Consider the following 26,867-nt stretch of genomic DNA (forward strand, 5'->3'; position numbering starts at 1 on the left):
AAAAAGCAGATATGACGAAAGCTCTAAGATTTTCTCAATTATGATATAATATATAATATGATATAATAGTTATATATAATTAGTTAATATAATTAGTCCAATTGTAAAAAAAAAAAAAAAAAAAAAAAAAAAAAAAAAATCTTTTTAAAACAATGTCTACCGGTAAGTCCTATGATAGGGCCTAAGGATAATTTATTTTGTATGGTTTATGATAGAATTGACACATTATTTAAAATCTTTATTCGCTATCTTTATTAATATTCGATAATAAAGAGCATTACCGACAACCAATTCAGCGCCTTGTAATCAAGGTCATTAATTACCGATACAACACAGGGACAATGGAATTAGTTTGAAAAATACCATATAACACATTAAAAAACACTTTGGCAAATGTTATTTAAAAAACGTTTTAAAAAATTTCAGCATAATCGATGAAAACAATTGTAAATGATTGTACTCTGACATATTTAATAATTCGATAAAAATGAAAGTTCAAGAGTTTTTAAATTAAAAAAGCAAGATATATATTGAAACTTATGTAATGTAGAGGGTTTAAGGCTAAATAATTCGACAGGAATCACGTACGATCCCAATACAAAACCAGACTTTCACCACCAATATTGCTTTTGTACCCTTGGACTGCGATACATCCAAGGATGTTAACAATATACGCTCAACGGATAATGGTTACATTAATCGAGGAGACGACGTAGTGGTCTGGGTTGCTAGTCTGGACACTGGAGCCTTATGCCATTAGGATTCAGGTCAATTTGGCACTTAACATATTCTTCTAATTTTTTGGAAAATTCGAATTTTGGAAAAAATTGTTAAGAGTAGCATTGCACTTGGTATCTTAAAAGAAATTTACTCCAAATAATGCAAAAGTACAAGTAGCAAAAATTTATTGTTTAAAATAAATTCCAGCAATATTTCTTTATAACTAAATTGATCTATTATTGTTATTACAAGACTTATTATTATCACATAGTTTAACACATTCGACTCTGGATGAAATCACCAATTTAAAGAATGGTTTCACAATTAATTAAAAACTACAAAAGTATTGTACATTTTTTAAATATACTCTGTTTTATAAAAATAGAAAACTGAATAGATTTTTTTAAAATCTTAAGACCAAAAATGTAAAAGCACGCGCATACATATTTTGTAAAAACGAGTACATAAAATTTAAACATATATCTATATATGTATAGGTCATCGACAGCATCGACAACAAGTCTCTCCGCTCATTGACATAACTGGTCCAATAAATTTCTTGCACACTTTTGAGAAACCAAGAGAAATCTTCCTCATTGGCGATTGTGCTATACCCCACGACGAATTTCTTAACCGAATAATGTCTGGATATAAAACTTTAAACATCAATGTTCGATACATTGACTTACGAGGTATGATCCCCTTTCTTTCATAATACTAGGCACATTTATATAAGACACGCAGTTGAAAACTTTTAATTATTAATACATTTAAAATTCCCTGTTGTTAACAAAACAAAAGATTTTAATAGGGCTTGCATTGCAAAATTCTAATCCGTTACATTCTTTCGTGAGAAAAAAATTGATAACCAATTGCTTAGAAAATGTAATTGACATCCATATACAGGAACATTGATAGAAATTTTGTATTATTTAGAGGATAAGTATAAAATATATAAATACAATGAATTACGAACTGCATTATTTATAAACTAGTCATGGCGGGAGGGCGTGCGTACGCCTTGGGAATGAAACCGTATTTTCTCGTTTTCGGTGCATACGCCCAAAGCCATCCGTCGACGGTTTGATTGCCTAGATCCGCGTAAATCCAATCGGCTCGTCTTACGGATAAATCGTCCGGCGCCTGCGCCTTATAGTCATAAAGTACAACTAATTCGGTACCGGTCGTCTCATCCCGGAAGTCCCTCGTATCCTTTTGTTGTAACTGTTCGTTACCCATTGCATTCCCGTTGCCTGCACCTGCAATACAAGGCATTCGTATGCGTCACTGTGAGAAAACGCATGATAATTGATTTAAAAATAATTTTTGTTTGTCATTTTTAATTACATTTTATTTATTAAACTCCTTAAATATGTAGTCCATTTAAATTATTAATTTTATTTGCCAAAAAAATATGTAATTTTAAAAACGGTAAATTGTATTTAAAAAAATACCTTCTAAATTCTGATACGTTTAAATATTATGGGATATTTTATGGTTTTTTCATAATACAAAACCATTAGATAGATATATAAGAAAAACAAAAAAATTAGAATAATTCAAAGATGAACAAAAATTATTTTGTAAAAATTTAAGGAAATTTTAATTTATTTATTTCTGTTATAGACATAATTTCTTTATGTCTTTTTAATTTCAACATATTTGATCAAAGATGATGTAACATTGTTTTAATACATTGAGTTAAACCAAATCATGTACTATACTACACTGGTATGTGTAATAATGAAGACATAACATATACATGATATATTCCTTGTGCATAATACAGAGAAAAAAGTTTCATCGCTAAAGTATTCTAAAAGTTTAATGAAATCTACCTAAATTATGGGTTTCTCCAGAAATTGAGGTGGTTGTCGTTGTCGTTGTTGTTCCAGTAGTTGTGTATGAGTGAAGCACATGGCCTGGATACACAAAACCAGATGGCACAAAGCCTTCGTTACCGTCGCAGTGTCTTAGTACCCAGAACCAATCTGGATCATCTCGATTCAGTACCGTAACAAATTCTCCTCTCTCTACGCTTACATCATTTTCATCTCTAGCCACAAATGTGTACAGAACAATATACCTTCCAGCTGATGGATCCTTAAAAACAAAGAAAATAAAATACAATGTATGCATGTAAAAATTATATTTTGGTTTTTAAAAGTAATCAAGATATATCTAACTTTGAAGAATGGATGAACGTCAGGCTGGGACTGCGTGGTTTGAATTGAATTCTGGGATTGAGAAATTGACTGGTTCACATTTATATCAGCGGTTGTAATATTTCGAGCGTAACTTTCACAATCGGAAGCTGAACCAGTATCTGTTTGCTGATTATCCAGACCTTGAGATCTCCCAGAGCTAAGGAGATCTCCATCATCCATTGAACGAGGTAATTTTTTCTTTACGTTATTTATAAGCGCCAATGTTGTCTCTGCCAATTGAGATGTGTAAGGAGCACAATACGAATGAGGAACAAAACCCTCCATTCTGGTATCAGCAGCAATGACATATACCCAATCATTTTCTCTATATAGCACATTCACCACCTTCGAAATATTTGATTATAATTAAAATGCGTAACTTGTATGTAATAATACTTGAGACTCTTATCGATAAGAATTTCAGTACTATAACAATTAAATGTGCAAAATATTAATGTAATTTACCTGGCCTCTCTTAACTTGAAGTTCATCATCGACACATGGAGTAAAATCGTGTATAATGACCATTTTACTGTCAGGAGAAAGTCCATTTTCTTTTTCAATGCCCACTCTTACAAGTGTTTCAATACTAGCGCTTCCAGTAATACGACCCGGTGGTAATGGCACTCTATTGGATAAGCCCATACCAGGTCCACCCAGGCCATCCTTTTCCAAAGTAAAATTGTGCGCTCCCACTGTACATAATTTCATAAAAATTCTAATTAACACTACAATAAGTATTATTTTACTGAATCAAAATAAATTTTTAGACTGTTTATTATTATTATCATCATCATTATTATTAATAATAATATTTATTTGCTTTCTTTCGATAAGTATTAAAGGTTTTTAGTTGCATTAATTTAGATATAATGCAAACTTGTATTAGAATTTGAATTAAACCATTCCAATTACCTATGTTGCATTAAAAAAAATTAGTAAATAATTGCTTATTTATATATATATATATATATATATATATATATATATATATATATATATTAAAATAATGGCCTGACATTGGATAATTTTGAATACATTATTAGAACATTGCTGGGACACAATTAATCTTTCTCAGATTTGTGAATTTCTCATCTAAATTTCGGCTTTTTCTACTTGGGTTATCGTTAATTCGACGGTCGTTTTATTGAATTGCAAAGAAAATAACGACAAAGCAAAATCCACGAATAGTGACAAGTCGGACAATGCTCAACAGGTGGTAATTTCAGTGCTCAACGTCCTAACGACGAGCGCACACTGGCGAATGGGCCGTGAGGGGGAGAGGGTCGATGCGACGAGGGATTTATGAGGGAAGGGGCGTGTATAAATCACGCATCGATTGCCGTATTATCGAAAAATAAAAAAAGGCACGTAAAGCTGTGTTAAAAATGGAAACGTTCAATAAGACATTCGCCAATCTCAAAAGTATAAAAGAGAACAGGCAGGGCGATTCCCCCCCTCCCCCACTCGCGCCTCACCAACGACACACACACTCCACATCCGCTCAGCACTCACGTTTCTTTTTTTTGCCACGGCGTATGCGCACCGGGCAGAGGAAAGCCATCCTTCCTCCTTGCCTTGGCTCCGCAAAATCTCCCCTATGATTGCTGACCCTTCTCGGCGCTGCACCACAGCGATCCCATGCACGCGCACTACATTTCGCTAACCACTGGACGGACGGTAAGCCGTCCCTTTACTGCTTCAAAATGGACATACTAGCGGCTGTACCGTTGCCCCGCTGCTCCAGCTCCCCAAGCACCACCAAGAGAACGTACTCGATGCACGCGAGGGCCCGATGATACACACACGCGACGCGGCCCCAGACGAAATATCGCCATTCGCCGCCGCCAGTCGATGTCGCGGACCTCTTCTTCCTCCTCTGACACCGCTACCGCCGCAGCCACCGTAGCCACCGCAGCCACCACAGCCACCACTGTCGCCGCCGTCGCCACCACCTCCGCCGCTCGCTCGCTCGTTCGTTCGTTCGCCCCCACCCCCGCCAAGGCAGTCACCCGGCCGCCGCCGTGACGTGGGACCGGCGACGAGCCAAAAAAAACTGAAGTCGCGGAGGTTGCCCGAAGTCGAAGTGCGAGTGTGCGGTTGGTCGGGCGGCACAGAGTGCCGCTTAGGCGCCATCCAATCACCACCGCCGCCGCTGCCGCCACCACCGCGCACAAACTCGTTTCGCTGGATGCCCCCGCGGTGTCTCCTGGCGGCCGCCGGTATCTCACGGAGATGGCCCGGAACCGAGTCCCCGGGGCGCTGTCGATCTCTAAATCGAGAGTGGACCCCCACTAAGCTCCCCGACTCCGATTCGATCTTTTGCCAGATTAGAGGGCACGTTGAATCGGGAAAGATCGCCATCACCGCCCGGATCCCGACCCGTCCGCGGCCGAGATACAATAGAACCTAGGGGCCGTTAAAACTAATTTTTAAACACTATAGAATTAATTGTTCGATCTTTAATCGAACCCCAAACGAACAATTTCCCGAGTATTTTTACCACTTTCTTACGGCAATGTTCATTACTGACTGATTATTGATTATTTAACGACCTCTTGACGATAATAGACTCTTAAGACTTATACTTAGCGTCCCATTATCGCATATTTATTAGCCGAGTTTGGCATTCTGTATTAATAAAATTATTCTTGTGATTATTGTCGTTGTTGTGATCGTTGTTGCGTTTAGTAATAACTGTTTTCGTATTAGACAATATTAGCGCAACGTTATAAATTACTTTTTGTCACGTGAACTTAATATCCCATCCGAAAGAAATTTATTTTTACAATTGAAGAAGAAGAATTGTTACAATTGCTTATGAAATTGCACTCAATTATCATAAACAATAATAACGATGCCATTAAGATAATAAATTTACTATTTAATATTTCGTTATCTAATTTTTTCATTTTTGGGAGGCCAAAAATTAATTATGAAAATTAGTAGAAAGGGGCCAAAATGACAAAGTAACGAATTAAAAAATATATTAGCATAAATTAACTAAAATCGAAATGCTTGCAGCACCTGCATATATTATAGATAAAAATCTTATATGCTTGTTAAGATGATGTGAGTGTGTGTGTACATGTGCACTGCGATCATAAAATGCAAAGGTGCAAATGTGTGTCGTAGCGCAACATAAGCTGAATTATATTGGCGTTGAAGCGCCGAATGAGGTAAATTATTTGCCCATTACTTTTTATCATTTTCATCTTGCTAATTACGGTTCATTCAAATAGTCCGAAATATTCAAAAAGTTGTAATTTTATTGGAAAGACAATGGAGAAAAAAAAACACTTGCTCTTCCTGAAATTGATTTTGAATTGTTATGAAACGCACTAAATATATTATTTTACCAGATATAATCAAATAATATAAACACCATAACATTATATTGACAAAAAGCAGAGTTACTCATTTCATGCTAAAATATATATTAAGATCGTTATAAACTCAACGTTATTGCGATGTGACTCTAATATACCTTAATAGATATAATTTGTCGAAAAAAAAAATTAAATAATTTGCTGTTAATTATAAATGTCGGTAATTGTAATTCATTCAAAACTTTGAACAAAGACTGTTTACAATTTCTTGTATACAAATAAAATTTTTTTATATATTATTGTAATTTCATTAAAACTTTTAACAAACATTTTCTGGAATCTTTTTCTATCGATCAAATTTTTTGTAAATATATCAAATTTTTTTTTATACATTATTATCAGTTGTTATTTATCAATTTCATAAAATTTATTTATGTAAAACTATACATTGAATTTTACATATTTTACATATTTTACATTTCATCGATGGATTCTTTTACGAGTGGAAGTCTTTCAAGATACAAAACTAATTCACAATGTTTTGTATAAGGAAACATATCAACAGGAATGGCCTTAATAGGCACTAGAGGTTCACCGAAATATTGCTTTGAATTCGGTCTTGCTAAATCGACAAGATTCTTTATAGCAGCATTAGGATTACAAGAAATATAAACTAACTTATTCAATTGTTTGATTTTACGTAGTGCAACTAATGCTTTTTGATCTGTAAAATAAATGCAAAGAAATATAATTTGTTAAAATTTGCGTGAAAATTCAGTGCATAATACTAAAATTCGTAATCAATTTATTCTTACGCAATCCAGCTCTTGGTGGATCAACAATTGCAACGACATTTGATTTTTTTGTTCTATTTATTACGGGCAACAAGATATCTTCTGCTTTACCAACAAAAAACTCACAATTGCTTACATTATTCTTTGTAGCATTTACTTTTGCATCTTCGATTGCATTCGGTACCATCTCTATACCAAAGACTTCTTCGCAATGCTATAAATATTCAAATTTAGATGAACGCAATAAATATGATATTTAATACTATCGAATTAATTGACACCGATTAATTTACTTTTGCAAAAATAAGTCCAATTGTTCCTGTGCCGCAGCAAACATCGAGTAAAGCTGTGTCAGTAGTAGGCTTCATTAAATCAATAGCTGTCTTATACAATTCTTCAGCGCATAAGCTATTTATTTGAAAAAATGCTTCTGGAGAAATTCTAAATGTCATACCAAGCAACGCTTCCTCTATATAAGGAAGTCCACTAACGTGTTCAATTATACCACCACCTTCTCCACCAGCGGCTCTATAATAAATTTTATTCGGTATTTATCGTTAATATTATAATCTAAAAATTATAAATATTTTTTAAAATTTTACTTTTTTTCGATCGTTTGAAAATACAAGGATGTAACACGAGCTATTGAATTACTATCTTGTTCAAAAAACTGTTTCAATTCTAACTGCAATTTCTTTTTATCTTCGCCTGTCATATTTTGAGGATGTATACCAATTATTAACATTAAGTGATCTAATCGCGTTGTTCGAGCGCTGACTTGCCTCCAATAGCCACTATGTGTTATTGGATTAAACACATCTAATTCTGAATTATGAATAAATTTTTCCAATATCTATAAAAAATATCGATGATAAAATTTACATAGATGAAATAGTAAAATTTTAAGTTGCATACTTTTATGGCTATTTTCATTCTTTTAGGAATGTGGCACAGATGATCAATGGGTCCTACAGCTATCGATCCAGCAGCATAACTCGAAAGCCTAAATCCAATCATTTTTTGTTTTCCAGTTACATCTATGCCTATCAAAAATTAATTTATAGTTACATAACGTTTTAAATTGTTAATAAAATAGAATTATATGATGTTTTACCAACGGTGAATTCACACTTATTTCTATACCCCTCTATAACATTAGAATGAACAATTTTTCCTAATTTACATGGTAAACCATCATTGTCTTCCTTTTGTTTATTTAGCCAGCCGGCAAGATCTTTATTAACTTTTAAAATTTGTTTGCCCATTTTATCGATAATATTTTTCATTTCATTCTGTTTAAATTCTAACTGAAAAGATTAATAAAGAACTAATATATAAAGATTATAACATACACAGTGATTTACAAATAAGTATTACAAAAGGTAGATATTACTTGTTCATCGTATGGCATATTCCAAAGAGGAATTGTGTTAGATTTTATTTGATCTTCTGGTAAAATAGATTCCAAATTTGCACCAATTTTCATTTTTTTAGAACATTCGTCATTCTTTTCAAGCTTTCTTTTCATGTAGGGATCTGGAGCTGGATTTGCAACCTAATCGATGGATAAAAAATTTTTTATCTTTTGATTTATAACCAAAATTTATATAATATGAAAATTAAAAGTAAATATTTTTACATGAGCTGTTAATTGTGCATGTTTCCATTTTATACCATTAAGTACACTAATGGCTTTGTCTCGACATTCATTGTTTCGAAAACAAACGTACGCCCAACCACTACCTTTTCTTGGTGGTTTAATTTTGTTGGCATTTAAACAAAGCTTTTCATTTAAAAATTTCTTTAATTCACCAATTCCATAATATTTGGGTAAGCCTCTAATTTCTACTTTAAATTTTTCTGTGGTATAACAATCCCTCTCCAAATACGCATAAAGATCCTCCTTAGTTGTTTCATGTCCTTGTTTCGTCTCTTTATTTACTTCATTTACTGAATTTTCTTGAGATTCATCAGCTTCTGCACTCATCCTCAGTTGGTCATTACTTGCTTCACTCAACTTAATATCACTTTAAAAAATAATACAAATACATAAATGTTTAACCTTAAAAGATTACTATAGAAAATATAGAAAATATGTACGAACATAAAAACATACGTATATAGAAAAATATACTATAAAGTTAAAAATGTTTTATAAAAGCTACAATGAATTTGCATTGGATAATTAACATTCAACGGTTTACTAATAATTATATATACATATATATATATATATAAACGCATTAAATCGTAATTGCAATTTAAATATAAACAAATATCTCTAATTACAATTATATTATGCGCGATATTCAAATACTGTAGACTTAGCGGGTATTTGAAATCTTAAAGTTTAGGCTGAAAGAATCTTGTAATTCTTTTAATTTTAAGTATGTAATAAATAATCTTGCGCTTAATGAGATAATGTCAAATAGCCACTGTAATATGCTGAAATATCGCATCCTAATACAAGTAACGGCTATAATTGAAAGTAAATATCAGCTTTTTTCAATTGTTATTTCGTGTAAAGGTTCGATTTCCAGTTACTAACGATAAAATCGTGTTTATTTAATTTTCACCAAAACATTCTTTTATTCTTCCGTACGTAAATGATATTAAATATGTGTGTGCGTGCGTGTGTGCGTGTGTGTGTGTGCGCGCGCGTGTGTGTGTGTGTGAATTGTAATTATAATGAACAACAGATTTGACTATCCATTGATAATTTCATAATCTCTAATATATGGAATTAAATAAGAATTTAGATTGTTTTCAAGTTAGTACTATAACTAGAAGTATAACATAACAAAAAACATTAACTTTCAAATATAAAAATAACAAGACGCGGCAGCCTTATAAGACGAGTAGAAAAAAAATATACGTTATCTATTACATGTAATACATTGTATTGTTAGTTTTTAAATAATTTGATATTGAATCAATGAATTATATAACGTAACGAAAGCGAAAAGGGTGTAAAACAATCATAATATACATATATATATATATATATATATATATATATTCGTAATTGCAATTTAAATATAAACAAATATCTCTAATTACATGGGCAAAGGATGTTGCATATACTGTGATAAAAACAAAAACATAATGCACACAATTTGCAATTATGGGATATAGTCGTAATTTCCGTTTGAGTTTTACATAAAAGAAGGGAAAAAGTACGTATGTAGCATATTGATATATAATAAAATTATAAGCCCATATCGCGCTACTGAAATCGTTATATTTGCTTAATGTCTATATGGATTACCTGATTTTAGGGTTTAATTGATCAACCACCAATTTTAACTCCACCTACAGAGTACAAACCAAACTCAAGTTTCAAAGGTCCTATCCTAAATGAGCAGTCGTGTTGGGTTGTCCAGAGTTTCTTTGATTGCCGCTGCCGCTGCTCGCTTCTCGCCACAATTTATAAATTCAAAGTGCTCTTGTTTTGCGTTTTGAGGCTATTCTACAATAACTTATTTTCTATAATTTTGTGAGTAAATGCCATACTGTTAGCTTACACTATTTGTCATCTCATTATTATTCAAGCCATTTATAATTTGTTGTGTTTATCTTAGGATGGGAGGGAAGAATCATCTACGATGAAATTTGGATAACATGCTACGTTATAATATGTAATGTACTTGTTGGCTTCTCATGAATGGCGCGACGCGATCGGCATCGCGGGGAACTTTATACAGTGAAGTTTGAAAAACTATGTTGATCGCGTTTTCTCATTGTATGCTTCCCATCTCCCGGACGTAAACATTTTCAAATTTAACAGCCGATTGAAGGTAAATTGTACAATCTGTAAAGCAGTGAGTCCGCATATAAACCGCCTCCTTTGGGGCAAGTCCCCGCTTTATTTTGTTGTGGCCCGCGACTGCAGTGTTCGGAGTGTATCAAGGGCCAACGATGGAGTTGAATAAGAAAAAAAGTAAAGATCAGAAGGAGTATCCATCTAAGAAATTAATGGATTTCACGGATGTCACTATTCTCGATACACCGCAACCTCAAGCCTCCTCGACGGTCGACCGGCGATCCTTGTATGTTTTATAAAATATGCTTTTTAAAAAAAGATTGTTTTTAATGTTTATTTTATTTTATAAATTATAAAGATATTTTGCTCTTCTATTTCGTCGATAAAAAAAAAAATAATGAAAAAAAAAAATTTTTTTATTTTTAGATTGCAAGGAAAGCCGCGCAAGTCGTATATTGACGAACAAAACACTAAGCATCGACAATTAAATTTTGATCATAGCAATGTTACACGGTGTACTGATGAGTCTTCATTGGGCATCATTCAAAATATTTCATCGTGTAATTTTTTTAAAAATATACTTTATTATGTTATTTTATATTTTATTGTTTTGTAAGAAAATAATAATTTTGACGATAATTCTTTTATAGTATTAAATGACAACAGTCTTGACGAATTGAAAAGTAAAAGGGATTGTTTAGAACGTGAGCGTGAGCTTGCTCGTAAAGTATTAAAGAAATGTAGTGACTCTACAAATGCAGTTTCATCGAGTACGTATAGTATTTCTTAGCTTCCATTACAAGCTGAGATTATCAATATAATTATATATAAAATTCATTTTTAGAACCTGACAAAGAAAATAATTTTAATTCCTCTAATATGCAAAAGGTAACTAGCCTTTCTAATTATCTTTTTAATATGAAAAATTCACAATCTCAACATCCTAATAAAATACAAAGTCAAAAACAATCGGATGATAATGATAATAAATCAACAGGGACCACTAGTGTAAGTATTTAGAAGTAAATATTTTTTCAAAATCTTTAGATAACATAACATGCATTCTTTTACATATATTATTATATTAAATGTTTAATCTAGCGTCCTCAATTATTTATTGAAATTCGTTTTTTCTTAAAATTTTTTAAAGTAATTATATTTCTCTGGTATTGTTAGATTATCTTTGAGCCAACTGAGATCACTGCTCGTTCTTCAGAATTTAATAAGGCGACTGATAAGAGCGAAACGTTTCAACAGCAAAATTTTAGCGGCATCAGTTATAATAGTAATGTAGCAGAAGTGATGGCACAATTTGGAGATGAGGAATTTATGTCGGGTTCAAAAGTTGGTAATCAAATACTAGCTGATGAAATATCTTGGAGAAAGAATAAGCTTGCTTCCATGCCAATTAATGCAAACGATAAAGAACGCTTGGATCTTTCTTGTTTCTCAGGAATTATAGGTGATATTGATTTGACATTAGATGGCGGTAGAATTTCTGTAGGTGAATTTTTTAAAAGAAAATGTGGTGGTACGGGCCACTTATCGACTCCAAGTGTTTCCGATAGACCAAGTTTTGGATTTGATATAAAAAGTCCACAACGACAAGGGAAGTCACGACCACTAGTCGATGAAACTATAGTAACCGAAGGTTGATATTTTTATCTTTATTTATTTATTGATACGAATCTATAAATATGTGTATAAATTACCTTATTATAAATAATTATGTACGAAATGCAAAGGTTTTTATTAAAAAATTTAGATCGGTAATTTGTAGATTTACAAATTCTTATCGTATATAAATCTTCCAATTCATGGATTAATAAAAACTCTTTAAATGTAGATAACAAATTAAAAACAAAAAAAAAAAACAAAACAACAAAAGTTAATTGAATAAGAATGTGATGTACAAGTACTTTAAACAAGTAATATTTTATATTAAATATACATATAGAGAAAGAAAAGATTAATAGTGAAGTATATATAAATTTTTATGTATAACGTTAATTCTTCTAATGTCAAAAAAAATTGTATATACTATAGAGTATTTTATAATAGCGACATTCGATATTATTCTATGAAAGTTAATAGACATTTAAAAAGACTAATATTTATTTTATATTTACATCGTTCAGGTGATAAGGAAAGTAATAGTGCAGATTGTACTAAAGAACCGAGTACCATAAGTCTGAGTGCTATTGCTCAGATTTTGCAGGATGTAGACTCCGCAACTCCTCGAAAATTAGTCGATCAAATTCTGGATGCTAATAAAAAAAAACGAAAACAAAAAAAAGTAAGTAATAAGTGTGCTAGTGATACGTATACACTTTTATCAACAAATAGGGCGTCGCTACCAGTTTCTACAAAAACAACTCCTATTAAAAACAAATCCGAAAAGAATATAGTACAAAGTAAAATTGGAAACAAATTATCCTTGGACAGTAAAAGTATTGAGATAGATGAAAAAAAATTGAATAAATTATTAAGTCAAGCAAATTTACTTGATCCGAAATTACGAAAGTTATTAGAAATGAGCGTTGAAGATCTTTTAAAAGATGAGACATTGATACCTAAGCACACTGAAAACAAAACTATTGACCAATTATCTAATCACAATAATCAACAATCAGGTATATGCACAATATATTAGATTAATTGCGAGGCACAAAGCCTAATTTAGGAAAGTGAAATGCTATCTTTTAAAAATATTTTGTATTTTATATTTTAAATAGGATTGAATATAAGTGTTCCACGTGCGGAATCTTCTGCGATGCCTCTGTCAAGGCAACTATCGCAGTTGTCAAATAGTCAAAATAATTTTAGTAATTCCACTTCTATCAATAATGAATCGAGTTTAATCCATGATATAGGACCATCAGACATAAGTGATCCGACATTTATCAAAATTAATTCAGAATCAAAAGAGGATATTTTTACAGATTCATTAATTAAGAATCAATCTTTTGACACAAGTAATCTATAAATTTCAACAGAATTATTACATTGTGCATTGATGCATATTATTCTAATAAATATTTTTTTACAGGAAAAGTACAAATAGGTAAAAAAACTCAAGAACTCTGTACTTGTTTAGTTGGTATATATAAAGAAGCAGATTTTGAATTGTATAATGGAACTGATCGGTGGATTTTATCCAGTTTAAAGCTTGACCAAATCCAAGGGGAAAAAGATAATATTAATCTTGACTTACCTGTTAATGATATTTTAATTGAACCAGATGCACAAAAGTCTTTTAAAGTACTTAAGTTCAAAAATTATTTGTATATTACTGTTAATTTTCAATTCTAATAATTTTTTCATTTTATTATTCAGATTGGTGTAACAATGCCTCGTATGGGAAAATTAACCATTGCTTTTTTTCATATACCATGTTGTGATATGGTAACTAGGACAAACTGGTATATGAAACATTTAATGTGCTTTGTACCAGAAGAACCAAATATCAAAATATCTGTACCTTCTGAAGATAATGTTTTAAATTTTCAAATGATTACAGAAGACAAATGTAATAGCTTACCTATTACTATTGAAAATCGAAATACCATAGAAGTACCTGTTTTATTACGTTTAAGTCAAGTAAATTCTTTATCTAATTCAATTTCTAAATAAACCATTTTAGAAGTAATTTTGAATTTATAATGTTATCAGTTATTTTAATTTACGATTTATTAAATTAGAAGAAAAAATATTTGCGTTACAGCAACTAATTAATTTAATTTCTTTGATTTTTATATATACTTGATGTTAAAATTAGTGAATCGAAGTAATTTTTTATGACACACACACACGCGCGCGCACGCAACGCACACACACACATAAAATATTTTTAATTTTGTGAATGTTTTGATTTTCATTTTTTGATTACGTTATTAATTTTATATTATTTCAAGTATGGTTTTTTTATTTCATATTTTATACATGACTAATGAAATATTTGCCTTTGAACAGCATAAACCACAATTATTTACTTTCGGCGATTGTTTTGATGATACCATTTGCTCAGTAGCAAATCAAAGGGAAGCGATACATTTCACACTTAAACCTAGACAACCAGTGAAAGTAAATATTGATTTTAAAGGAATGTCACTTCAGTCTTTTGGAGGTGAGCTATTAAATTATTTATTATCATCCAGAAATAAAAATAAATGTATAAATTAAAAATAATGATATATTAATAAGAATTAATATATATATGTGTTTGTGTGTCTGTGTGTATGTGTATAGAAAAGGCTTTGCAAAAAGGTGTACATAATGCTGAGGCAAAGTTGACACTATCAATTTGTTTTAAAGAAAACGAAGAACATTTTATTAAAGAACTACCTTTAATAGGCTCGATTGGATCTTGTAAACTTGACATACTCGATACTCAATTTCCATTAATTCTTCAACCTAGAATAGGTAAAATAGTAAATCTTAAAAATTCAGGCAGTATTATGGTATCAGCATCTGCAGATATAGTGCAATCAAAAGAAAATCAACTAGAATGTAGAGATTTTTTTATATGTCCTAATAATATTGTACTTAACGGAGGTGAAAAGTTAGCATTACAAATTTCTTATAAACCCGAAAATAATAAGACTGATATTGAAAGGTATGAAAATACTTGTAAAATATGTATTTCTTTCAGATACCATTAAAATCATTCTATACTATTGAAATGTTTTAGGAATGCTATGATCAGAATTACAGTAGGAAATAAGTTGTCTTTTTATCCTATTATCGGAGAAAAAATTATGGAAATCGAGCAATTATCTGCTGATAGTTTCCATCTACAACGTGCAGAAACTCCACAATACTTAAGATCCGTTAGTTCACCAACGTCTCCACACAGTCTAATATTTAACAGGTATTTAATGAGTATTTTAAATAAAAGTAAAGATAAACGCAAATTTTATATCCATTTTAAAATATCAACTTATAAATAATTAAAATGTTTAAAAAATATACATTAAATCCATCCAATTATTTATTAGCCTTTTAATCATAATCCATTATCACTATTTTGAACTGTTTAATATTTTAATGAAGGCGATTAATAAACATTTATTTACTATATTATATTATTAGTCTTAGTAAAGTTTTTCTTCTTAAAAACGATTTCCACATCAGAAATTTACTTAATTTACAATATAAATTGTTTTTATTTACTTTAAAAACATACTTTTATTGACTTTATTATTATGTCGATATACTAATATTGATTACTTTTACTTTTTTTTATTAATTGTACTTTTTGAGAGTATATACTCAAGTCAAATGGGAAATATAAAATTATTAATAATTATTGTAACAATTATACATTGTAGATCCGGTACTTCGGGACGAAATTCACCAGGGAGTACAGTATCTGGTGGAAATGCATCTGAAACTGTTATACCTATACGAGCAACGCATACAGCTGTTGTATGGGGTAGTGTTAAAGCTGGAAAATCGGATACTAAACAACTCACCATTCGCAATACTAGTAATAATAAAATTAAACTTTTTGTTACTATTAAAACAAAGGATCAAAGTTTTAAGGTATGATGATTAATAATTGTACTGTAAATACATGTTTATTATATTAAATTTGTTTCCACGTATATTTAGTTTCTCAAAGACAGACATACAGTATCATCTTCAATGACATTAACTCTTCAAGGTACAGAAAGTAGAACTCTGTCTGTTATTTTTACACCAAACTTACCAAAAGCTGCTGCTGGAAAAATAATTTTTTCACATTATAGTTCTGTACGTGAAAGTCGTCAAGTTTCTGGCCTTGTAAAAGTAGTAAGTTACAGCAATAAATAAAACTATGGAGCAGATAAAGTACGATTAAAAAAAAAAGAAGTTTATGTTTGTTAATGATTTTATTATAAATTTTAGGTTCAATTATTTGGTTATGGTGGGTGTGGAAAAATTCAAATATCTCAAGCTGTAAAAGATACCAGTGGTCAAATGTGGCTGTCTCTTGGAAAATTAAATTCAGAAGGAATTCTTCATGCAAAAATTAAATTACATAATACAGGAGACTTATCGTGTTTTGCGAAAGTGAAACTTATTCCAAAAGGTTAGTATTTTCTGTTAAAAATGAAGTAGAAATAAATAAATGTTAATTATTCTTCAGCTTTGTACCCATCCGTATTATCAAGTTGGCATATAGAGCCAACTGAATTATTACTAAGCCCAAATCAAATTCAATGGGTCACATTGGATTTTCGTCCCAGGAAAGATGATCTTATAATAATTCACCAAACGGGAGTTATTCATGTAGGAACGTTAAAAATAACACATGGTGATGAACCAACTAGATTACGAGTAAGAAGGTAAATAGTTACAATTTTAACATTAATGGATATAATTAAAAGAAATTAATTAACAACTTGTATTTATGCCAGACTGTATAAAAAATTAAAAGATAGCGGACAATTTCATGATAAAATAGACGAGAATACTGATGAATTTAGAGATGTTATTCAGCCAATATGTAAAGCTTTCCCTGGAGAAGTATTTACGCAAGATTTGAAGTTAATAGGCGATTCAGTGGTATACCATCACAAATAAATTAAATATACTTGATGAAATTTATTTTAAATTATTAAGGACACTTATTTTATATTTATAGCAAAATCTGGGTGATTTGTGTAAAGGAATCATTCAAAATGAAATCAAATTAACGATAGAAACGCAAGCTGATGAAACGATATCTATGCTTCAAGATAATATGGATGATTCGCAGGCATTTTATTCATTGTGTAGCGATCACAACAGTGAATCTCATTTTGGAGCAGAAAGTTTTTTACCTACTAATTGAAATAATGAATTAGTGCCTTACAAATAGATTTAAACACTAAAAACATTCTTGCCTTTTACAAGATATACCTGAAGTATAAACATAAAATTGTATAAATAAACTATTGCACGATGTTTATATATAAATAGAAATGTAAATTTTTATTATTTTATACATATTTACACAATTTTAATATTTTTAACAGTTCAGTCGAGTTTTATTACTTAATATAGCAGTATTAATGTAAAATATTGAATAGTTTTTAATAAACAGTATTGAATGAAAATGAGTCTTTAATTTGAATATTTGAAGTAATTGTGAACTCCGAATTGTACATCTTTGCCAATTTTTGTATTACTCTAATTATATTATGAACATCATCTATACCGGAATGGCATTTTCCATGAAATTCCATATTTAAATGTTTCAACATATCTTTTAAACTGCGTGGATAATAGTCTGTTTTTGCGCAAAATGCCGTTTTTATATTAATCCATTGATTAAAATAATAAGGTATTTCAATGTTACTTAGTTTACATTGTTCTGGAAGCATAACTCTCAAATCCCAATCGCCACATGTTACGAAAGCACTGTTTTCTTTTTCATTAAAATAGTTTCCCTTTTCCAACCACTGACAAAACTCTGAAAAAACAACTGGAAAATGTTGCTCGTTCTCTACAGTTTGTTGCATAATTCCTGTTAGATCGGTACAAAAATATGAGATTTTAGGATGTACTTGTGGCTTAACATATTTATGAAAAGCATTTGTTACTTTCCAAGTTTTAGTAGAAAGAACAATACATGGAAATTCAATGATTTCTTGAGGTGATAAAATTTTATCTTCGACACACGTTGCTTCAAAGTCTAAAACTAATAGATTTTCAAACGTTTTTATCTCCTTCTTTATAGGCGATAACTTCTTGTAGAATCCCATTAAAGCTCGATGTGCCATAACTAAATGTTTGTAATAAAAACAACTTTAGACTTTTATTATAATCTATTGAAAATTATAGGCCGATAAAATGATACCGCATAAGGTTATAAATTACATGGTAGTCTTTACTCTACAATATTCAATATTAATTAACATTTGTTTGCATTAATGGTTTGGACCATTATAGTAGCTTTATTTATAATTTAATTTACTTACTATTTAATTGAATAAATAATGATTTACTAAAGTATTTTATGACCGTATATAAAGTTATATAAAGTACAATAATGACTTTTACTCTAATCACTTTTTATAAGTCCAATATGTACAATACGAATTAAAAACTGAAAATCTAAAAATACACTAAATAATAAATTTTTATGCTTAGGCTATTTTACTTGGTTATCATTTCTCCGCATTCAAAACCCGAATCAAGCCAAAACTTCAGAAATTATAGATGCGTAGTCACTTGGTGTACCTTTAAATATATTCAAACAAACGATTTCTAATAACTTATAATAGCGATAATAGCAATACTAATAACAACAACAACAACAACAACAACAATAATAATAATAATAATAATAATAATAATAATAATAATAATAATAATAATAATAAGTAATAATGATAATAAGGTGCTTTAATTATAATTTTATATAACCTATTAAAATTAATATATTTATATTGATAAATATATGTACCATGGCTACCAAAGATCGAGAGTTGCATTCGAAAGCTTTTATCGATTAATTCTTTTAATGTGCAAAGTAACTTTAAAATAATAATTTAACATTTAGAGTTAAAATAAATGCCCAGGATTCAATTAAATTTTTACAATATTTACGTAATTAGTTATATATTAGGTATATATTGTAACATTCAGAGATTGAAAATAAACGATTATTTGGAGCCGCCGTACATGTAAATAATTGTTAAAATTGGAATTTGAAACAGTCATATCGATTATGGATTTGGTAACCGATCGCGGACCTTACTTTGCCATATTTAATATTTCTATAAAAGCAAATGAATTGGTCGGTTTAATCGTAAGTACGTGGACCGGAGTAACCGAATTTTACTTTGGCTATTGTTTATTGCTAGTCGATATTGATAAACTACTGATTAATGAAGGCGTTGTGACCATTGAGTGTGCCGCTTTTTAATTGCAATATAATTATTTCAATTGATAATCTGTATTTACCTTTTGAAATTCAAGCCCTTAAAAATCATATTTCCTATTTTAAAATTGTTTATCACTGCGGATCAGTGTAAGTGAGACAAGTGTGCTCGAATTGATAAAACGATCGACGATTTAAATTATTGGCATATCATATTTACTGGCAAACGAAATATTATCCCTTAGACGCGAATTCATAATAATACGTTTTTTTCGCACTAACCGGCGTGATGTAAATAAAAATATAAAATAGTAAACAATAACCGTGGATCAACTAGCGACACATAACAATGCTATTGCCCCAATTTGCTTGAAATTGCATAATGAAATTCGATTTCGCGCTACGCGTTCTTAGATTCCGACTCACAATATGTTTGTTATTTATGATCGTCGCGCCACGATGTAAGTGACTTATATACATATTACAAATTTTCTTCTACCCAAGGATCTACAACAGACTGCCTAACTTATTTCGCCACAAAAATTAGGAAATCTGTAGTTAATCTGTAAGGTATAAGGTATATATATATATATATATATATATTTTTTATTTAATAATATTCATTTAATAATATAAATGATCAAGGATAGCGTAATACACAAACATTCATTGTTGCCGAAAAATATATATGTTCGCACCAGAAATCGTAAGGCTTTATTATTTAATGTTCGGTGGTTATAATATTGGTACTAATGAAATGTCGTGTTCGTGTCGAGCTTTTAATTCCGAAATTCGTTTCATAATATAACACTTGAAGATGCCTATAAAAAAAAGATTTAAATTTTGACTCTTTTTTGAATTCATTGAGATTCGTGATATGTTTAAAAATGGAATGACACGCAGCAGAAGCATTTTACGTCATTGCGTCATTTTTGTAAAATTAATTTGTCAGTAAAGTGTAATAGCAGACAACTGTATAACCTTCAACGAAACTACAGGTACCCCACAATTTGGAAAAAAGCATTCGTTTACTATAGACCATTATTATTAAGTATTTTCCCTCCGATGTTTTATTTAATTACAATCATCAATGCTATGAAATTTCAAAATACGTTTTTTGTTTATTGTTAAGCATAATATCGAATTTCTTTCATCTTATTGTGCCTCTATGTGATGTGTATGATGTAACGTTTTAACACTTTTTTCTTGTCTAGCTATAATGGTATCTACTCCGACATGGACGGAGGAAGAAATTGGAAAAAAATGGGACCGATGTGTTACGAGCGCATTAGTAAAACTTGGTAACTATAATAACCATTAATGACAGTTCTATTGATATCAATATAAATGACCGATCAATCATTAAATCGACCTTACTATACTGATTTCAGGGGCTGGTACTTTTGTTGGATCTATTATTTCACTGCTTTTTATTAGGAGTAAGTCACGACTGTTTCTTATTCATTTTTATTAATTTTACGGTTATAATTTTCCTTTTAATTGCAATATGAGTCAATTTTATTTTATTTTAATTTGTGGTAATTTATTGTTGGTTTATTATTACTTTTTATTAGGTTATCGATTCAATGTGTTTCCTTGTTTTTTTTTTTAAATCAAATCAACAGAATGAACATTTAAACAAAATGACATTAATTATTATATGCATTAAATTAAACAAGAGGCATTTTGTAAATAAGAAAGACCATTTACATTGATATACTTTTATAATATTGACAATTGATTTTCTAAAAATATTTTAATATCCATTGTAAAATATCATATTGAATATAATTAATTATCTTATTCTGTATTTATTGACTTAATAATGTTATATTAAATTATTAATCATTTTCATTGTTATTGATGCGCATTAATATTGTATTAAGCTGAGTTGTGTGTTACATATTTATATTTGTAATATTGATTAAGGTATTTACTCCAAATATAATAAAAGTAGATGAGAAGCTTGGTAAATAAAATGCTTTTAACAAAGAAACGTATACGAGTTATATCGTAGCCGCTTCGATTTACAAATGTAAATTATAAAGTTTTTGCTTAATTTTACCAAACCTTAGTATGTAAATTGTATTTATCGATTAAAAAGCGATCTTCTAAATTGATCGATGAATTCCAAATGGTAAAATCGATGCATTTTTTCAGGAAAATGGCCCATTGTAACAGGAGCCGGTTTTGGCTTAGGATCAGCATACACGACTTGTCATAAAGAAATTAACGATACAATTACAAAGAAGAATTAGTTTTTACAATCTGTTCATCATAGATAAAGCTACATAATATTAGGTTAAAATCATTAAACTGGGTTGACATAAAAGTAAGAGTTAAATTTATGAATTGCAGTTATTTCTCTTCAAATTCAGTGATTCATCGAGATGTAGCTGTAAACAAAGGAATAAAGATAACTTATGCAATGCTACGCAAAAAGACGTGTTTTTCTATAGACCCATAGCGGAATAAATGAATTAAATACAGTTATTTCATTAGTTTACTTATAAAAAACAAACCAAGTCATAGTTATTAATTATAAAGTACTAGTCAGGCAAATCATTTCTTGACAAGATACAACAATCAAACGTAAAAATTTGCTGGTATCATTTAATTTCTATCACTTAATGTGCTAAAAAAATCAATATTGAATAAATTGTAAATTTTAATGGGTAAAAAAAGATTGAATGTATTTGGTATATCACAATAAAGTTATAAGTTTATTATAATTTTAAAAATATTTATTAATTTATTGAATTTTGCCTAGTTCACATTATCTACAGTTTTGGTTTTATTAGTATTGAAACATTTTTTTACAATGAAAGTATCAATTAGGATATGCAGTCACGTTGGATCAAGAAAGATTCATACAGACAAATAACGAGAGGGAGAGAGCACTGCGCACATTTTTATCCAACACTCTCAATTTAAGCGCCTGCAGCGATGTTTCTCGTAGCCGCCACGAATCGCTTCGATACCGGTTATCTTTCTCTTTGAGCCTTCTATTTTCCCACACTCTTCTCCGAGTCCGTATTCTCTTTCGTCAACATCACAGTTATGGAAAGTCTCGCGAATTCGATGGGACATAGGAATACGTATCGTAGTGAGAATTAACGAATAGTAGACGTTCGATGTGTGAATTCGATGTGTGTAGCACGTGGTGTGGGTCGATGAAGTCGGAAAGGCTTTCGCTATCGTTTTTGCGAAGGAGATTTACTTGCTTCGTTTGATTTTAACAAAATCCGGAGAACTGTTTTATATTAGTTTGTGATCCAGTTTGCCAAATCACCATATCAATTTTAATCGACCAAGTGCCAATTAATAATTCAACTTAATTATTATCAATTATTTAAGGCCCACGGATAGCACATCGCATTATCGATTGTAATTAAATTTTCATTAGATTAATTTACTACGTTTATAAGAATACGCACATTTTCATACATAATAACATTTGTAATTATTATTGTTAGCACTATGAATTGCTAAGAAAAATGTTAAACGTTTAAATTATAGCTTTATTGGTTGAAGAAATTAAATGTAGGTAATAAATGTTTTTCTCTCGATCTTGACTTTCCATTTTCTTTTCTTCTTTTCTTCGTTTATTCTCAATACGTTTATTCATTAGTAATTTTAAAGCTTTATTGATTCCAGTCCGATTGCTATCATATAAGAATGTATTGTAATCAAAATTAATAGAGACTAATCTGAATAAAAGTCTTCAATCTTAATAAGAAATTTGTATTATTTAAGACAAGATCTTTAAACAGACTCATTTAAACAAATAATATTGCTTACTTCTGTAATGAACATCTGTTATATAAATATATAAGGGTTATATTCATATATAATCGGTTATATAAATATCGGTTTTCACCTCCGCACTAATTATCTTAATTGTAATTGAATACATGATAATTTTGTAATTCGTAAAATAGAATGTCAAAATCATAGCCAATGGCCTTTGAATGTTTTTTGTTTTCAAGGTACTTTAACAAATTAAATTATTATAAGTTTTCGTGGATTATGTTTGTTTGACAATTATTCATAGTTTTCTTTAAATCAATCTTGTAATACAGAATATGTTTTCAATTATTAGCTTGTATTTGGTATAATGAAGGGAAATTAGGATAAATATCAATAAGTTTTGTTTTACGATTTATTACTTTACGTCAGTTTAACAGTTTCCGTTCTACACCTGAAAGACTTCCTTCGATCACGACAGAATACAGTAACAGGGATTTTTTTGGTCACGTGGTACGAAAAACGCTGACGTCATAAAGATAATCATAACATCCAGTGTAAATAAAGGGCGCCAAATAAAAATACGAATTTTCTAATTCAACTTTACCTTCATTCTTTATCATTAATTTATTGCAAATTGAAATATACTCGTATTATAAAATTATCTTATAATGCAATATTAATATTTGATGTTTTTTAAGTTTAAAAATAAACACTGACACTGCACGCAATAGGGCACCATTGAAAATATATTTATACTGCTGATAATAATATTTAGAAATTTATTTATTCATTTATTTCGTAATTACAAAACAATATTATAAATAAATTTATTTCCAGTCGTGAAAAGGATATTTATTATTATATGTATAAAAAAGTTTCTTTATAAATTATTAATTGGCATTTATAATAATCAACGTATGTATTATATATATATATATATATATATATATATATATAAACAAAAAATTAATAAATATAAAGTTATAAATATAGTAATAGATCAACTTGGAATTATACTGTTCAATGCCATGTCTCGTAACTGAATACTGTAATAGAATCTAGATAATTGGCTAAAAATCCGATCTAAAAGATACCGTAATATTCAGCATAAAGGTTTAAGTTTGAAAACTAATAATTTAATTTTGTTATATTAATTAATAATGAATAAAACATATAAATACATTATGCAACCTGAATTTCAATTACATATATGCTCATTTGTTTTTAAATTTAGTATTTTCGGTATACGGTATATAAAAATGCTTCGTTCTAAAATTGTCTCTTAAATTTAATAATGTTTTAAATAATATTTCAAAGTTTTTTATTTATATCTTATTTAGAGGAATATTATTATCAAAATTTACAACATAGCCTTACCTTTGACTAAACAGAAAATATGCGGAGTGAAAAAATCGCTTATTCAACTCTAAAATAACCTGTAGGCTTTATCACATTTCTTCGATAATATAATTTCTGTTTACAAAGAATTGTTATAAAATGGAATGCGAAATCTAAAAGCGCAAGCTTTGATAAATATTTTATGAAATCTAAAAATAATTAATACGATTACATTTTTTTTCGATTACTTAATTCATGTCAACACATTGGTTTTTAAACATTTTAGAATAACTAAATGCGTATTAAGTAATTACATTTTCATAGTAATATATCTTCTCAATGCAATTATACTAAAGTAATTTGGCTCTTGAATTTCAAACGATAGACTGATCGTTAAAATGTATTGACAGAATGATAGGATATAGTTATCCCTGTCTCTATCATATTCATTATCATTGTTTAAAAATATCCTAAATATCGCACAAAATTTCGCTGTTTAAACGTAAAATATATGCTTAACCGTTCGGTTATAACGAAAGACCTTGTTGCAGTTATATTAAAATTTTCTGGCCCCTTAAATATTTATTTTACTAATTTTCATTTAGACATTAGACATTTGACAGAGCTATGGGTTTAGAAGAATACAAAGAAGTTGTAGCCACTTGCGCTATGGTTTCGACGATGGGTCACATGCTTTCTGGAACGTGCGTATAGATTAAATTAATTACAAATTACTTAATTCATCTAAATTATAATCATAATTATAATATGATATTTTTAAGTTAATAATATTGCTTGCTTAATTATATTCCAGTAAATTGTATATTTTATAACCAATTTCGCATAGGTTGATCTGCAAGGACATTTATAAAAAAGGAACATCCAAGGGATTTGATGCAATGCCATTCATCGGTGGTATTGGAATGTTAGTTTTGTCAATATGTTTATTAATTTATTATTGTATTTTATCGTGCCAATATAATCTAATCGTCAATTTAATTATAAAAATTCTTCATATTAACAGATGTTAGGAGTTTATTTTTTACACAATTGAAAAACACTTACTCTTTCATTTATAGGTGTATCATGATGCTGCAATATGCGTTAATTGTTAAAGATCCTATTATGATAAATATCAATCTATTCGGTATACTTACAAATGCTGTATATATGGCCATATACTATTTATATTCACCTGAAAAGGTATCACTTGATTTATGTCATTTTATATATCAAACAACTCTATTAAATTCTGCAATCTAATCATATGAATTTTCACTTATACAATGGGCTTATTTTATTATATTTCTAGATGAATACACTATCGGCATTAGCTAAAGCAACTGCTTTCGTTTCTCTCGTTTTAGGATATGCTCAAATAGAGAGTAAAGAGCACATTGAATTTCGATATGGAGTTCTAATCACTGCTTTATTCTTAATTTTAGTTGGATCCCCGCTAATGCATTTAGTAAGGCATTTACGTACATACGAACATGTTCTTTTATTTTGAAAAATTGGCACTTAATAAATATATGTGTTTTTAAAGGGCACAATCATTCAAACGAAAAGTACAGAAATTCTTCCATTCCCACTTATTTTTATGGGGACACTGGTTTCCTTCCAATGGCTTATTTATGGTTTTATATTAAATGACAATTTTGTTATGGTAAGTTATTTATTTATTATTATTATTATTATTATTATTATTATTTGTTATATATGTATACATATAAAAATGATTTAAATTCAATTTTAGAAATTTGTATTTATAGTTTCAGAATGGCGTTAGTTTTACTTTGTCTTTGATACAGTTGTCTTTGTTTGCCATCTACCCTTCGACTCCAATCGATAACAAAGAAAAATCAAAAATTAAGTGAAACGAAAATTCTCATTTTGAATTTATCAGTTACGTTTTTATTAATGGACAATAACAATTTTTATCGTTATATTGATAATAAATTTGAGGAATGTTAAGGAGGCAATGTTATATTATATTAACTAATTATACAAAGCAAATAATACAAGAAAAGTATAATTTATTACAAAAATTTAAATCAAAGTGTATTGCAATTCAAGAGTATCAAATAATATATTTCCATTGAATTACATAATAAA

At 29.6% G+C, this 26,867-nt stretch overlaps 6 protein-coding genes across 10 annotated transcripts; 3 read left to right on the forward strand and 3 right to left on the reverse strand.

Moving 5' to 3' along the window:
• Window positions 1-1,154: 1,154 nt before the first annotated feature.
• LOC105364562 (Dachs ligand with SH3s) lies at window positions 1,155-4,839 on the reverse strand. The gene is made up of 5 exons (XM_011502526.1): window positions 4,443-4,839; window positions 3,393-3,622; window positions 2,907-3,272; window positions 2,559-2,823; window positions 1,155-1,979 (listed from the first exon to the last, which is right to left on the reverse strand). The coding sequence occupies exons 1-5, from the start codon at window positions 4,489-4,491 to the stop codon at window positions 1,705-1,707; spliced, it is 1,185 nt and encodes a 394-aa protein (XP_011500828.1). The 5' UTR covers window positions 4,492-4,839; the 3' UTR covers window positions 1,155-1,704.
• A 1,888-nt stretch (window positions 4,840-6,727) lies between these two features.
• LOC105364564 (tRNA (uracil-5-)-methyltransferase homolog A) lies at window positions 6,728-10,401 on the reverse strand. 3 transcript variants are annotated; one of them, XM_011502529.1, is made up of 9 exons: window positions 10,319-10,401; window positions 8,690-9,077; window positions 8,444-8,605; window positions 8,165-8,357; window positions 7,966-8,093; window positions 7,653-7,903; window positions 7,344-7,578; window positions 7,072-7,264; window positions 6,728-6,980 (listed from the first exon to the last, which is right to left on the reverse strand). In XM_011502529.1, the coding sequence occupies exons 2-9, from the start codon at window positions 9,035-9,037 to the stop codon at window positions 6,730-6,732; spliced, it is 1,761 nt and encodes a 586-aa protein (XP_011500831.1). In that variant the 5' UTR covers window positions 9,038-9,077; window positions 10,319-10,401; the 3' UTR covers window positions 6,728-6,729. The 3 variants fall into 3 exon arrangements, with proteins under 3 accessions (XP_011500831.1, XP_011500830.1, XP_011500832.1); XM_011502528.1 differs by lacking the exon at window positions 10,319-10,401 and adding an exon at window positions 9,487-9,535; XM_011502530.1 differs by lacking the exon at window positions 10,319-10,401 and adding an exon at window positions 9,167-9,236.
• Window positions 10,402-10,656: 255 nt separating this feature from the next.
• Window positions 10,657-17,737, forward strand: spd-2 (spindle defective 2). The gene is made up of 18 exons (XM_011502527.1): window positions 10,657-11,099; window positions 11,240-11,373; window positions 11,464-11,583; window positions 11,658-11,821; window positions 11,990-12,464; window positions 12,952-13,446; window positions 13,549-13,788; window positions 13,863-14,074; window positions 14,150-14,413; window positions 14,786-14,939; window positions 15,062-15,428; window positions 15,504-15,683; window positions 16,144-16,357; window positions 16,427-16,606; window positions 16,703-16,886; window positions 16,944-17,142; window positions 17,215-17,362; window positions 17,442-17,737. Exons 1-18 carry the CDS (start codon window positions 10,969-10,971, stop codon window positions 17,628-17,630), a joined length of 4,050 nt encoding a protein of 1,349 aa, XP_011500829.1. The 5' UTR covers window positions 10,657-10,968; the 3' UTR covers window positions 17,631-17,737.
• Window positions 17,738-17,867: 130 nt separating this feature from the next.
• Window positions 17,868-18,987, reverse strand: LOC105364565 (ERI1 exoribonuclease 3). Its single transcript, XM_011502531.1, has 2 exons — window positions 18,942-18,987; window positions 17,868-18,563 (listed from the first exon to the last, which is right to left on the reverse strand). The coding sequence occupies exon 2, from the start codon at window positions 18,559-18,561 to the stop codon at window positions 17,872-17,874; it is 690 nt and encodes a 229-aa protein (XP_011500833.1). The 5' UTR covers window positions 18,562-18,563; window positions 18,942-18,987; the 3' UTR covers window positions 17,868-17,871.
• An 806-nt stretch (window positions 18,988-19,793) lies between these two features.
• Window positions 19,794-22,405, forward strand: LOC105364567 (MICOS complex subunit Mic10). Of its 3 annotated transcripts, none has more exons than XM_011502533.1 (4): window positions 19,794-20,218; window positions 20,879-20,965; window positions 21,056-21,103; window positions 21,825-22,405. In XM_011502533.1, the coding sequence occupies exons 2-4, from the start codon at window positions 20,884-20,886 to the stop codon at window positions 21,920-21,922; spliced, it is 228 nt and encodes a 75-aa protein (XP_011500835.1). In that variant the 5' UTR covers window positions 19,794-20,218; window positions 20,879-20,883; the 3' UTR covers window positions 21,923-22,405. The 3 variants fall into 3 exon arrangements, with proteins under 3 accessions (XP_011500835.1, XP_011500836.1, XP_011500834.1); XM_011502534.1 differs by lacking the exon at window positions 19,794-20,218 and adding an exon at window positions 20,230-20,241; XM_011502532.1 differs by lacking the exon at window positions 19,794-20,218 and adding an exon at window positions 20,460-20,662.
• Window positions 22,406-25,332: 2,927 nt separating this feature from the next.
• LOC105364568 (sugar transporter SWEET1) lies at window positions 25,333-26,667 on the forward strand. Its single transcript, XM_011502535.1, has 6 exons — window positions 25,333-25,456; window positions 25,600-25,677; window positions 25,832-25,955; window positions 26,065-26,220; window positions 26,299-26,418; window positions 26,525-26,667. The coding sequence occupies exons 1-6, from the start codon at window positions 25,380-25,382 to the stop codon at window positions 26,627-26,629; spliced, it is 660 nt and encodes a 219-aa protein (XP_011500837.1). The 5' UTR covers window positions 25,333-25,379; the 3' UTR covers window positions 26,630-26,667.
• The last annotated feature ends 200 nt before the right edge of the window (window positions 26,668-26,867 follow it).

This window comes from Ceratosolen solmsi, unplaced genomic scaffold (genome assembly GCF_000503995.2).
Source record: "Ceratosolen solmsi marchali unplaced genomic scaffold, CerSol_1.0 scaffold39, whole genome shotgun sequence".
Lineage (NCBI taxonomy): Eukaryota > Metazoa > Arthropoda > Insecta > Hymenoptera > Agaonidae > Ceratosolen > Ceratosolen solmsi.